This window comes from Carassius auratus, chromosome 36, assembly GCF_003368295.1.
Source record: "Carassius auratus strain Wakin chromosome 36, ASM336829v1, whole genome shotgun sequence".
In the NCBI taxonomy this organism is placed as follows: domain Eukaryota; kingdom Metazoa; phylum Chordata; class Actinopteri; order Cypriniformes; family Cyprinidae; genus Carassius; species Carassius auratus.
Window position 1 is genome coordinate 379,351 of NC_039278.1, and position 15,129 is coordinate 394,479.

General features: G+C 37.2%; 1 protein-coding gene across 2 annotated transcripts; it reads left to right on the forward strand.

Annotated features, from left to right (window-relative positions):
* Positions 1 to 4,587: 4,587 nt before the first annotated feature.
* LOC113054902 (microspherule protein 1-like) lies at positions 4,588 to 15,129 on the forward strand. 2 transcript variants are annotated; one of them, XM_026220684.1, is made up of 15 exons: positions 4,588 to 4,765; positions 5,000 to 5,059; positions 5,240 to 5,402; positions 5,494 to 5,632; positions 6,269 to 6,439; positions 6,518 to 6,627; positions 7,391 to 7,499; positions 7,628 to 7,766; positions 7,852 to 7,927; positions 8,334 to 8,362; positions 8,459 to 8,551; positions 8,635 to 8,717; positions 11,249 to 11,336; positions 12,002 to 12,129; positions 14,587 to 15,129. In XM_026220684.1, exons 2-15 carry the CDS (start codon positions 5,050 to 5,052, stop codon positions 14,671 to 14,673), a joined length of 1,425 nt encoding a protein of 474 aa, XP_026076469.1. In that variant the 5' UTR covers positions 4,588 to 4,765; positions 5,000 to 5,049; the 3' UTR covers positions 14,674 to 15,129. The 2 variants fall into 2 exon arrangements, with proteins under 2 accessions (XP_026076469.1, XP_026076470.1); XM_026220685.1 differs by having other exon boundaries at positions 6,275 to 6,439.

Genomic DNA, 15,129 nt, shown 5'->3' on the forward strand with positions numbered 1-15,129 from the left:
TACTGGATCTTAGGACTGCACTTGACACTATCGACCACAACATCCTTTTAAGCAGACAGACTACAGAATTATGTTGGCATTAGTGGAATTGCATTGTCATGGTTCAAATCTTACTTATCTGACCATCATAAATTCATAGCAGTTAATGATGAGATATTATATCGATCACAAGTACAGTATGCAGTGCCACAAGGCTCAGTACTATGACCATTGCTTTTCCTGCTTTACATGTTACCCTTGGGAGATATCATCAAGAAACATGATGTTAGCTTTCATTATTATGCTGATGATTTGTCCATGGCCCCATGAAACATAAAAATTTGCAAAACTAACGGAATTCATAGTTAATATAAAAAACTGTATGACTAGTAATTTCCTACTGCTAAATCTGAATTCTAAAAAAACAGAGGTTTTAATTATTGGACCAAAAACATCTGCATGTAATATTTGATCGCAATCTTTACTTTGAAAACCATGTTCCTGGCATTTGTAAAACTAAATTTTTCCATCTAAATATATTTAACTTACGACCTGTGCTCTAAATGTCAAATGCAGAAACATTAATACATGTGTTCATGACCTCAAGGTTAGATTATTGTAATGCTTTATTGGGTGGTTGTTCTGCACACTTAATAAACAAACTCCAGCTAGTCCACATGCAGCAGCAAGAGTTCTTACTAGAACCAGGAAGTATGACCGTATTAGGTTCTGTCACTGTCTCCCTATTGAACAACGAATACATTTTACAATTTTGCTATACTTATAAGTTTAGCTCCTCAATACTTGACCGAGTTCATATTGCATTATAGCGCTTTACTACTACTGTGATCTCAAAACTCTGGCCAATTGATAATATCTAGGATATCAAAATCAACTGCGGGTGGCAGATCCTTTTCCTATTTGCACCCAATCCCTGTTGTTCGGAAGGCAGACACACCCCATCAATTTAAATCTAGATTAAAGATTAAAGATCTCTTTAACCTAGTTTACACATAACACACAATCACATTTCTATAATTCAAATACATTAAATGATTGTTAGGCTGCATTTATTAGATCAAATGGAACCGGGAACACTTCCCATAACATCCTATGTACTCGTTACATCATAAGAAGAATGGCATCTATGCTAATATTAGTCTCTTTCATTCTGATTGAGAGGTTACTGTAGCCACCAGATCCAGTCCATATCCAGGCCAGAAGGTGGATCAGCACCTAGAGACAACCTCTACATCCCTGAATGTCAGTGAAGACCAAGTCAACTAGATGAGTCCCAGAGACAAATCCCCTGCAAAGACCTCATCACCTCCATGACCATCGGCACGAGACCATCGGCACCAGATGAGTCCTCTGCATCTGTGCTCTAGCCTGGAATTATACCACACCATACTGGTTTCGTCTGACCTGAGGAGAACTGGACCCCTGACTGAGCATAGTGTCTCCCAAAGTTTTTTTCTCCATTTCTGTCTGGAGTTTTGGTTCATTGCTGTCGCCTTTGGCTTGCTTAGAGGGGGACGCTTGACTGATTGCACAGATGCTAAGAAAGCCGAACTGGATGATGATATCACTGAATCATCAATTAACTGACTTTAGCTGAAAAATGACTCTGTTATTGTCTTATAACATCATTGACAAATGACCTTTTTGGCTCTGTAAAGCTGCTTTGACACAATCAAAGCGCTTTACAAATAAAGGAGATTTGAATTGACTGTGGGAACATAGCAAAGGTGTGTGCTACTGGCAGCCTTGAAGGGCACTTTGTCTGTCTTAACTTTTGGCATATGTATTAGAGTATCCTATTATGCTTTTTTTATACTTTTTTTTTTTCAGCTTTAGTTTGTAATGTCTGTGCATGAAAAAATGGCAAAGATTCAAAGCACAAAGTCCACTCCAACCTGATTTGTTTTCTATATCAGAGGTGTATTCCAGAAAACAATGTTAACCTACTGTCACATACACCCTGACCTCAGTTTATTCAGTGTATGCTGGTTTCAAAACCACTCCAAGGGTATAAGTTTATTCAACCCGGAGTATTCTCACAATGAACAAAAAGTGTGTAAAACTGTTGCCTTGGAATGTTTTGTTGGAGTTTAATATTTAATATGAGTGTTTTAGAATTTTTTTAATACATAAGGACGTTGTCCTTATTATGCTGCCAATTTCCTGCAGGGATGGGCAGAATTTAAAATACATGTATTTGAAATACTATTTTGTATTTAAATACCTTTGGCAAAGTCAAATGTATTTTGTATTTAAATACATTTTATCTTAGTCATTTTTTTTTTTTTTTTTAGTACTTTTGTATACTTGTTGATATTGGAAATCAGCAGTCTAATAAAGAGCTTGATTGGCTAAAAGTATTTTATGTATTTTGAAACAAAATAATAAGTAAAAATAGTAAGATTAAACTTATTTAAATACAAAATAGAAAACAGTATTTTGTATTTCATCCCTGGCCATGCCCAAGAGACACTGTTTCACAGATCTAACATACTGATACACACATGCAGCTGTTTACGTTTGCAGACATAACTGACAGTTTATGTGAACTTTAGATGTTTTTACTGTAACCTTGTGTGTGTTTGACAGAAAAAAAGTTTAAACCATCTTAAATCTTAAATCTAGTTTCACACTGTTTGATAGATGATTATGTCTTTGAATTAGTTAACTGTTTCGTGGAGACAGGCACTTTTTTTCCTAATGTTTTTAAATGTGCTGTTGTGAAACCACTTCTTTTTTTTTTTTTTAAGAAACCTGTATGGTTCTCTCCTTAATAACTATAGACCGATTTCTAACATTTCATTTTTGAGAAAATTTTTTGAACTAGTTGTATTTCAGCAGCTTGATACATTTTTAGATCAAAATCAGCCTGGTTTCAGGGAAGGTCATAATACAGAAACAGCACAAATAAAGATAGTAAATGATCTAAAGGTAATGCATCAATTTTAAAACTCTTGGATCTAAGTGCAGCATTTGACACGGTTGATCACTGTATTCTGTTAAACAAACTGTAAAAACTTGTAGTCCTCTCTGATAATGTTTTAAATTGGTTCAAAAATATATTACAGAAAGGAAGTTCTTTTTTAACTTTTAATTATTAACTAACTTTTTTAGTTAATATAGGTGATTGTATCTTAAAGACATATGAAATATTGCATGGTGTTCTACAAGGATCAGTTCTTGGGCCTGTTTCATTTTCATTATACAAGCTCCCTTTGGGCAGCATAATTCAGAAATATGACATGAATTATACTTTTTATGCTGATGATATACAATTATACATTTCGGTTGAGTTCAGAGACACTGTTGTATTAGAGAGGTTGTCTGACTGCCTCTCCAGCATTGTTAAGTGGATGAACACAATTTTATTTTTTAAATTTAACAAAGATACAACTGAAATTCTCATGAGCCCAAAACATGAGTGGGAGAGGAGCTGGGTTGGGTTCCTTGGCACTATACAATCTAAGAAAGAGGCGTCATTCTAGACTGTGAACTTAGTTTTACGTTTTAATTCATGCTTTTATCTTCTCTCATCTAGATTATTTTAATGTTATGTCTTCTGGCTTGCCTAAGGGTTCTATAATTAAGTTACAACTTATACAAAATGCAGCAGCCAGAGTAATAATAAAACAAAAAAGGAGAAAGCATACTACAATACAACTGAAAGTAAAAGAGGCTACCAGCATAAAGTGGGACATCTTTTTATGTATGAGGTCCTGGGCAAACATGGCCTAATGTTAAGAGAGTCAGACTTGTAATCATATGGTTGTGGTTTTGCTCTGGGTGTGTGTTCATGGTGTGTGTGTGTGTGTGTGTGTGTGTGTGTGTGTGTGCATTTGGATGGGTTAAATGCAAAACACAAATTCCAAGTTTGGGTTACCACACTTCACTTTCATTTTATCTTCTGATTCTTTTATTGTTACTTTATTATTTTATATGGACATTGAGGTCAAACTATATTCTTTAGTTTACATTTTGAACCTTTTATAGTTGTTTGATTTTAATTGTATTTGATTTTATGGTTGTGAAGCACTTTGAGTTGCATTTTATGTATGAAAAGTGCAATACAAATAAATGTTTATTATTATTATTATTAGACTCACAAGGCTTTTTAGACATGTAAATGTAAGAAACTTTTCATGATGCTGAAGAACTGCACAGTCAGAGATGATCATCAAAAACAAGCCAATGTTTTCTTGCCATAGTAACTAAGGTAGGGCATTTAAGGTAGACAATGTATTTTCTATTTACCCTACCCCAACCCTACATCTAAACCCACCCCTAACAGGAAAATTTGTGCATGTTTGGATATTCAAAAAAACTGAATGATTTATAAGCCTTTTGAATTACAGCAACACTGAAAATGTCCTCATAAAGCACCTCCTCATTGTAATACATATGTCATAACCATGTCATTATACAAATGTATGTCCTCATAAACCCCACACACAATTAAAATATCCATAGATTACCAAGCCCTATTTATATGAAATCACATTAAAGAGTTTTCGTTGCGTTCACGCAGTTTTGTCCAGCAGCAGGCGGTGTGTTCTGAGCGCTTCGAAACAGTCACGCGTTGTGCTCTGACGACATTTCCGGTCTAACCCGGTCGCGGAAACGCTTCAAACTCCACAGAAGCCTCCAGTTAGCTAACCCCTGTTAGCTTTATCGTTTTATCATTATTTACTTTATTTTATTTTTATCAGAAAAAGCATAAAATAACAAGTTATATTTGAATCTGGTCAGAGCGCAAAGATAACTTAAGGTAAACATATAAAAAAGCGTGAATGATCGGTTTTAATGTAAATACGCTGTGGTGGTGTCACGGTTTGTTGACACATCAGTTGTCGCTGTTAAAGCAAATAAACCAATCAAACTATAATATTATACATCTAATATAGAATTGCGCGATATATTGGAGTGTAGTATTGCACTAGTTTTAACTGCACATGCGTTAATAGTCTTTGTTATTGCTTATATCTCGTCTGTCTGCTTCCAGTATTCATGATTCATCGGCTTTCTGAAAGTTGAGCAGCTGATCTGGAGATCATGGAGAAAGGTCAGACAGCATGAACAGCAGCGGTGGCTGAATTAACACAACAACATTAGATTTTATTTCTAAAAGATTTTTGGTAGCAGCGTTCACACAAAGGGGTGTTTTCTGTGACCCACGCTCTGGATGAATGGACAGGTGTTCAGAGTTCAGGTGTGTTGTGATGGACTGGATGATGTGTTGCAGATGTGAAGGCGGGTATGTCCTCTGTCGTGGCTGCAGAAGCGTCGGTCGGACCTGTGGTGTCACAGAGCCGCTCAGAGGACGAGGAGTCCACCGCTGTGAAGAGGACCGCCGCTCAGGCCTTCAGTGGACCGGGAATGATCCCCAAACGCAGAAGCTCCTCCAGGTGAAGAGCAGTCCTCTGTTACCACAGCAGTCTTCTGGTTCACTGTGGTACTTTAAATGTGTATTATAGCTGTCAAATCTTTACGTTTTAGATCAATAAAAAGAAAGAAGTTTGATGACGAACTGGTTGAGAGTAGCCTTGCGAAATCTACCAGTCGGGTCAAAGGTCAGCCTGTCATTGAGCCAATCAGATGTCCCGGCAGTGACCTCACCATCAGTGACAAAAAGAAGGTAATGAAGGTTATTTGGATTTTATTTCACACATTTTTGGAATATTTTTTTTATTGAGGTGAATCTTACCTTTTATTTCTGGTCGAGCAGAAATATTAAAATAATAAGAACCATCATTAATAGTTAATAATTATAAAATGAGCTTCAAATTAGCATATTAGAATGACTTCTGATGAATTGGGTGAAAATTCACCTTCGCCATTACAAGAATAGACTACATTTTAAAATGCACTCAAATGGAAAGCAGTTTCAAAATACTACTGTATTTTTGATGAGCATTAGAGACTTTCAAAAATGTTGAAAAAAGCACATTTTAACCAACAAATTGTCTGTATAGCTAAAACAATGTCTTGTGTCACTTTGCGCTTTTAATTTAATAGATTCGTTTTATTTCTCATTGATTTATTCTCTTTTTTTGGTGTTGTATTTTTATTTTATTTTATTTAATTACATATGTTCAGTGCAGTCATTAAATGTTTACATATAAGGATGGGTTCTTAGTGTCTGACACATGCGTTTTCATTGAAATAGCTTTTTAATGTGTGTTTTATTGTTTTAAAGTGAACATGCATAGTGCTTACTGAGATGAAACATCTGTGTTTTAAGTAAACATCTGTTGATCTGCCACTCTCTGAGCCACAGGGTTTAAAGTCTGCCAGCTCTTTTACACATCCCCTTACCATGGTGATCGCTCCTTCATCAATGACCAAACGGATGAAGAAGAGCAAGCAGCCGTTACAGATCACCAAAGACCTGGGCCGCTGGAAACCCACCGACGACCTGCTGCTCATCAATGCCGTTTTGCAGGTCAGCTGTCAGAACTGAACTCTTTAGGGAAGTGCTGCTGAGATGAATTGACCTGGAGTACATACACTTTCTCTTCAGACCACAGATCTCTCATCTGTTCATCTGGGGGTGAAATTCAGCTGTCGCTTCACGCTGCGAGAGATTCAGGAGCGCTGGTACGCTCTACTGTATGACCCAGTCATATCAAAGTGAGTTTCTGACCAAATTATCCTTCTGATTTAGTTACAGTTCCTGATTTAAAGTGAAAAAAAAAAAAAAACTGTCATCATCCTCATGACTAATTGCTTCAACAGAATACCGAAGGACAACATTTCAAAAATGTCCATTGCATGATAGTATCATTAAAGTTATACCTCTTGCCCTACATACCAAGTTCTCTTATTTATTCAGTAATTTAACTCACCAGGGACTATTTTTCAACTTTTTTTTATTTTTTATTATTGTATCTAACAATGAGTTTGTTTAGTCTTTGTTTGGTCAGTCAGTGTTAGAAGCGAGACAGTGCTGAGAAGTCCCAAGACACATCTGCATTTCAATCTCCAATTCCCTCTCTTAAGACTTCTTAATTCGTTACATCTCTTTAACCATTCTGCTCAATTCTAAAAACACTTTAATAATTGATCATGTTCCCGTTTTCAGTTATGCCCATTATGCAATTGTGTTTTAAAAAAGTCTTAGAATATTGAACCAAATTTTGATTCAATGAAGCACTTAGCTACAGTTTTGTTCTTATTCATATGTTCTGCGAAAAAAAGAAAAGTAAAAAGTATTATAATACGATTACAGAACAGAACCAAGGAAAAATTGATATCTGAAATATAAATGTGTGTTTTTACAGATTTTTGCTTTTAAATTGATTCTTATTTAAGTGACCTTTAAATGTCTTTTTTACTTTTCCCTTAGCATAGGATGTGAGTGTATATGTCTCTGAGGGGTTTGTCTGTTCCTCAGGTTGGCGTGGCAGTCCATGAGACAGCTGCATCCAGAGGCCATCGCTGCTATTCAGAGTAAAGCTCTGTTCAGTCAGGCAGAGGAAGCCCTGCTCGCCAAGATCACCTCAGTGAGACATTCATGCTTCAATGAGATCAGCATTTTGTTGACATGTTACAATCAATGCTTTCTAGGTTTTATAGTTGAGATTGTTTTTAAACGCTGTACAGTTGATCCTTGCTTCATGTTTGTGAGTAGAGCAGTCAGCCTAAGCTGGAGGTTTTTCAAGATTTGCTGAACAAGCACCCGAATGTCTTTTACCCGTCGCGCACTGCTAAGAATCTGATGGTCCACTGGCAGCTGCTCAAGCAGTACTATCTGCTGGAGGACCAGAGCGGTGAGATGCTGTCAGACGTCACCACAGTCTGCTGCTCCTGCATGTGTTGATCGCCTTCATTTACACAACTCTGATGTGTCTCTAGTTCAACCTCTGCCTAAAGGAGAGCAAGTGCTGAACTTCTCTGACGCCGAGCAGGTGGTTGATGATGCCAAACTCAAGTAAGGAAACGGTCTTACTCTTACTCACCATCACGTTATGAGTAAATTGACAAATAATATTGTACAATAACACTTAGTCCTGCAGTGTGACTAAAGAACTTAAAAAAATTATGTAATTTTATACACAGCAAAAAAAAAAAAAAGCAGATCAAATTGAAATCTCACATACAGAATGAACCACTAAAACAACAACCAAAAGATATCTCTCTCACACACACCATAACACTCACCCCCTTCCTGCCTGAACACCAGATTAAATAAAAATGATTTACATAATACAAAACCATCCGTGATCCTCTATTCTCGTTCTTAATGTGTTTACTCAGCCTTTTGTGGTAATTATATATGATGAATGACTCTGGTTACTTTCTGGTTCTGATCATTTATCGTTTTTTTTTTTTATCAGGGACAGCAGGGATGAAGTCTTAGAGCACGGTGAGTTATTTCATACAGCCTCTTGATGTTTTTAATGTGCTTAGTAATGTCAGTACTCTTTCCTATGTGTATGAAACGTTTCTGTCTTTTGTGTAGAGCTGATGATTGCAGATAGACATCAGAAGCGTGAGATCAGACAGCTGGAGCAGGAGCTTCCTCGCTGGCAGGTGTTAGTGGACAGCATCACAGGTCAGGCTTATTACACTGGCTTTCTGTAAAGTTATCAGAATAGTGTGATTGCTGAGTGTGATTGTGTGATATGATTATTACAGGCATGAATTCACCAGACTTTGATAATCAGACGCTGGCAGCTTTACGTGGACGAATGGTCAGATATCTGATGAGATCTAGAGAGGTCAGTGGCTGTTTAATGTCATGCATCCTCACTTTGGTATATGTGAAATAAACACATTATGTACTTAAAGGCTGTTTGAATAACTTTGTGCATATTAATTAAATTCTCTTAGCCATATTAGCAAGAAAAGGACAAGATATTGGTTGCACTTAATTTTACAGTATGTGAACTTATGGTGTAGTTACTCAAGAAAGTACTGAGTAAAGAAGGCAACTGCGTGGACTCGGCATGGGTTAAGGTTCTGGTTTAGTATATAGTTATTACCCAGGTATTGGGATTACTTTAGTGAAGTTATGTAGTGTTTACAGGTGCATTTCAATAAATTAGAATGTCGTAGAAAAAAGTTAATTTATTTCAGTTATTCAATTGTGAAACTCGTGTATTAAATCAATTCTGTGGACACTGACTGAAGTAGTTTAAGTCTTTGGTTCTTTTAATTGTGAGGATTTTGGCTCACTTATAACAAAAACCCACCAATTCACTCTCAACAAATTAGAATATGATGAAATGCCAATCAGCTAATCAGAGTTGGACTTGTAATCCGATGGTTGCAGTTTCGAGTCTTGGTGCTGGCAGGAGTTACAGGTTGGAGGGAGTGAATAAACAGCACTCTCTTCCACCCTCAATACCCATGACTGAAGATCTATAGCTGCCCACTGCTCCGGGTGTGTGTTCACGGTGTGTTCACTACTCACTGCTGTGTGTGTGTGCAGTTGGATGGGTTAAATGCAGAGCACCAATTCGGAGTATGGGTTACCACACTTGGCAAATGTCATGACTTTCACTTTCAACCAAACAAACAAAACAAACATTAATTGCCAAAGACGCTGGCTGTTCACAGAGTGCTGTATCCAAGCATGTTAACAGAAAGCCACTGATAGAACCGCAGCCTTGTGAGGATTGTCAAGCAAAGTCAATTCAAGGAAGGGACTAAGGCTGGGGTCAAGCCACCACACAACTGGCTACAGTTGTCATATTCCTCTTGTTAAGACACTCCTGAAACACAGACAACATCAGAGGCGTCTTACCTGAGCTAAGGAGAAGAAGAACTGGACTCTTGCCCAGTGGTCAAAAGTCCCCTTTTCAGATGAGAGCAAGTTTTGTTTTTCATTTGGAAACCAAGGTCCTAGAGTCTGGAGGAAGGGTGGAGAAGCTCATAGCCCAAGCTGCTTGAAGTCCAGTTTTAGGTTTCCACCGTCTGTGATGATTTGGGGAGCAATGTCATCTGCTGGTGTTGGTCCATTGTGTGTTTTGAAAACCAAAGTCACTGCACCTGTTTACCAAGAAATTTTAGGAGCACTTCATGCTTTCTTCTGCTGAGCAGCTTTTTGAAGATGCTGATTTCATTTTCCAGCAGGATTTGGCACCTGCCCACGCTGACAAAAGCACCAAAAGTTGTTTTTTAGTTAGTGTTGATGTGCTTGACTGGTCAGCAAACTCACCAGACATGAACCCCAGAGAGAATATATGGGCTATTGTCAAGAGGAAGATGAGAAACAAGAGACCAGACAATGCTGATGAGCTGAAGACCACTGTCAAAGAAACCTGGGCTTCCAGATCACCTCAGCAGTGCCACAAACTGATCACCTCCATGACACGCTGAACCGAGGCAGTAATTAAAGTGACAGTGACATTCAGCCAAGTATGGTGACCTATACTCAGAATTTGTGCTCTGCATTTAACCCATCCGAAATGCGCACACACACAGAGCAGTGAACACACACACACACTGTGAACACACACCCGGAGCAGTGGGCAGCCATTTATGCTGCGGCGCCCGGGGAGCAGTTGGGGGTTCGATGCCTTGCTCAAGGGCACCTAAGTCGTGGTATTGAAGGTGGAGAGAGAACTGTACATGCACTCCCCCCACCTACAATTCCTGTCGGCCCGAGACTAGAACCCACAACCCTTCGATTGGGAGTCCAACCCTCTAACCATTAGGCCACGACTTCCACCCCATAAAGCAAAAGGAGCCCCTACCAAGCAAGTAAATGAAGTAAATGAACATACTTTTCAGAAGGCCAACAATTCACTAAAAAGTTTTTTTTTTTTTTTGGATCTAATTTGTTGAGATAGTGAATTGGTGTGTTAAATGTGAGCCAAAATAATCACAATTAAAAGAATCAAAGACTTAAACTAATTCATTCTGTGTGCATTGAATTATTTAATACACAAGTTTCACAATTTGAGTTGAATTACTAAAATAAATGAACTTTTCCACAACATACTAACTTATTTAAATGTGCCTGTTCATGCAGATCAGGACTGTAAAATAAAGTGCCACCAAAATATCTTCTGCTTTTGCTGTACAAGCTTTTCTCAGAGCTAAATCTTGATCTATCTGTTGTTTTAATAAACAGCAGACTTGTTTGTGAAATGTTTCACTTGTAATGTGTCTGTGATATTTAAAAAAGAAATTAAAGTTGCTTGCTTTGGTATTTAGTTATCTAATACAGTTTGTGGTACATATGTTTCTAAAGCAATTGTTCTCCCACAGTTGACTGATAACAATATCTTTTGAACGGTTTCAGATCACACTGGGACGTGCAACTAAAGACAAACAGATAGATGTAGATCTGTCTTTGGAGGGTCCTGCGTGGAAGATCTCCAGAAAGCAAGGTTGGGCAGTTGAACAGCATTACTCATGATTTGCACAACTAAACTTTATTACAACATAGAGAAGTCATTATGTGATTTACTGAGGGATGTAGTTACTTATCTTTAGCTTCCATTAAACAGTGCACTTTCTTCAAGTGTCCAGGTTCCACTGACTATCGATTACAGCATCCCATGTAGGTTTACTGCGGTTGTGTCACAGATTCCTATTTACCATGAGTTTTTGTTATTTTTGCAGCAGCAGGAGCACTGAGTCTTGTATCTGGTGAGACATGTCCGTGAAGCATGTGAGCCAGAAATGCTTAAATGAGTTTAGAGTCCATAGGAAATAAAGCATGGCTCTTCAGCAGTACTTCCTGTTTGTAATTTTGAAGTCTGCTAATTGGATCAATAAAGGGTACACAGTGAATTAAGTGACCCAGCATTCATTTATGCAAAGTTTATGGACCTTCTGGATAAATAAAATGGTACAGTTAGCTTCTAGTACAAGCTAACTAGTTGTTACTAAGCCACTAGCAAGTAAGATGCACAACTGATGCAACACTGCCCAGCTGTATAGATTTCATTATAGACTTTGGATGCTTTGAATTATCACCAGGACTTTTGAACAGCATTGTGTAAAACAGGATGCGATTTTAAATGATATACATTTGTTTTTTAAACTCCAGGGATCATTAAACTGAAAAATAACGGAGATTTCTTCATCGCTAATGAAGGCCGAAGACCCATTTACATTGATGGACGACCAGTTTTATCTGGAAACAAGTGGAAACTCAACAACAATTCTGTGATGGAGGTATTAACATGCTTACATTTGAGTCAAAATCACTTTTGAAAAATGACAGCCGTCCAAAAATAGTGATTTACCTAATTTAGACTGAATATTTTCACATGGAATATAGATAAATTACTTTGTATGTCTAAACCTTATCAACATATAACTTTTTTTTTGACTGAAAAATCATGAAAATCCTCTTTGTCAAAGGGGTAGGATTACAGTTTCATTCTGATTGACGAATCTGAACGTAGTGTTTACATGAACGTAAATAAAGTGATCGGGTTGATGTGTGCGTTTACATGTCACAAGCTTCTGATCGGATTTACTCTTTTTGACATGCGCACACTGCATGAATATACAGAGTTTCCCGATGCTGTTTTAATAAGCACACGTGATATTTATCTACTTCGGGTCCTAATTAGGCGACGACCTGCACATAAACTGTTGTGGTGCTTAACTTTACCAAAAAAAAAAAGAAGATACTCCAAGATGCTTGAAGAAACCTTTCCTCAAAGCAACCTGAGAAACTATGCACGAGTGCAAAGGATGCACACACAAAATTTAGTTTAGAAGTTAATTTAGAAGTTAAACCTGTTAACTGTCACCCATCCCCTCTGTGGGACGCCTACATTTACTTCACTATATTACAATTAAATCTAATCCTGACAAACTATATATCGTTGGAAAGGTCTAAGACTCCCAAATATATATAATGTTTGGAATGGAATCTGATGTTTCCTACTAACACACTACAGCAAAAGATAGAAATAAATGATTTAAAACCATTTTTTAGCTTGGGAAAATACTAGTGTTTTAATCATTTTAGCCACCACTGTAAGAGGTAAATGAACACAAGAACAGAGTTATCTTGAAATTAATCAGTCCCTCAATAGTGCACATGTAAATATTTGACAGCTGCCAAGTCAGTCAGACTTTGTGCCGAATCCAGTTGCTACCAATGGTTGTTATAGTTATGGGTTTTTGATTTATTGTTTTCTATTTCAAATTCTATAGTTAAGTTTCATTTAAGGGGTCATGAACTGCCTTTTTTATTATTTTGTTCCGTCCGCTGAGGTCCACTTTTAATGTCATCAAGTAAACCATCATAGTGTGGCAGATTGTTGACTCGGAAATAAATGTCCACTGCTTTGATTGGCTAATAGTTGTGTGTGTTTGACAGCCTACATCCTTCACAATGGACACGGTTGTGATTTAGGTTAAAACACATACACGCAGTACATATCAAACGATCTGTAATAAGACAAAGCAATGGTGATCACTTGAGAGTTACTCCTGTGTGCTGCGAAATTACGGTCGGATCCAATATATTCAGAACAGCATCGTCTTTTAGTTTCAATCTTTCTCAAAATCTTGCATCGAGTTGTGCCTTGTTTGTAAACGTATCCGTTGTGAAATGAAGTGAACAAAAGACCACATTTTTATTCACCTGATCAGGATCTTAAATTGTGTGGTGTATGTGTAGTCCTGCATTTGTCTCTCTCATTATTTACACTGTGTGTGTGAATTAGTGGGTGGGGCTAAACAGGCAGTGATGCAGAAGCTGGTGTTGATCATCTTCTGTGGAGGCTGGGCTTACACACTCTATTACATCATTAAGTGTCACATTCAACAACCTGTCGTTATGGTAGACTGGCTTCAATATTAGATGTTTTTAGATCAACATTTTGAGATCTTAGACTTACAGGATGTGTTTATAGTGCGATGACCTCTTAAACATAAAAAAAAAAAAACAATGTCTCAGTTCATGACCCCTTTAAAAATATCACTGCTGTAGGGTGTTAATCACACTCTTACTATTCAACTAAAGGCTGATTTATACTTCTGAAATAAAATAGATATCAAATAACAGAGCATTTATTTAAAACTACAAATAAAGAAATGACAAAGGAACAGATGAAGATGGCATTCTTTCAATCTCCACAAGGACTTGTAACGTACCATGGAAGAACAACTGTGTTGTAATGCTACTTTTATAATAAGACACTTGTTAATTGCTTTGTTTTATGTTAAATAAGGTGTAACAATAAAAAATGTTAAAGGGGAAAAAACTAACTCCAAACTCAAATACGTATGGAGGGAGGGGTACCAGCAGACCGATCACAGTCCTTGCGGTCCACGTAGATTTGACGAGCTTTGACATGTTTGGAGAGGTGCACATTAGGTTATGCTGTAGCTTGCATACGCACAAACTATGGTGTAGTTTCGACGCAGAAGTATAAATCAGCCTTAACATACTGAAGATAGCGTTTTAGTGGACCAATGTGTCATTTTATACAGTTTAAAAAAATATTTTTATAATAAACAAAATTTACTGTTACATAAAATGTGAAAATGTTGTACCTTACCCTTTATTTTAATAATGTTATTGCATATAACATGCTCAACAGTTGTATACAGAGTAATTCTCTAAAGGAGTGGAAAGCTATAAAGCACATTTGTGTTTGTTTTGTCCAGATTGCAGGCCTTCGCTTCGTGTTTCTGATCAATCAGGAGTTGATTTCTCTCATTAAAGCTGAAGCTGCTAAGATGAACCAGGCATGATGCAGACTTCACTGTTCACGAGCTGTCGAACCCTATCCAGTCACAGCTGTCCTGTCTTTATCCCTGAGCAGAGTCATACACAGAAGACCTTTCAGCACAAGATGATAGAGGCCCTCATAGCATCAGCTGAGCCGGGATCTGGAGCTCAGACTGAAGGAAATTATTTGGAAATGAATTGGACATTTTATGTGCCTGTTATTTAATTCACATTTGTACAGAAAGAACGGACTGTGTTTTTGAGCTTTGTGTCTGTGTGTAGATTTGCTTTTTTTATTATTATTATTAATTTGTATTAGAGAAACTGTTAGTTTTGTTGACTTGTACATTTATTGTTTGTTTATACTTTAAACCCAGTGACTTTGTATTGTCTAAGCAAAGTCAGTATGCTAATATTCTGCCATGACAGAAATAGTGTAAATATATTCATAAAGACTGAATAAAACAGAAAAAAGCCAT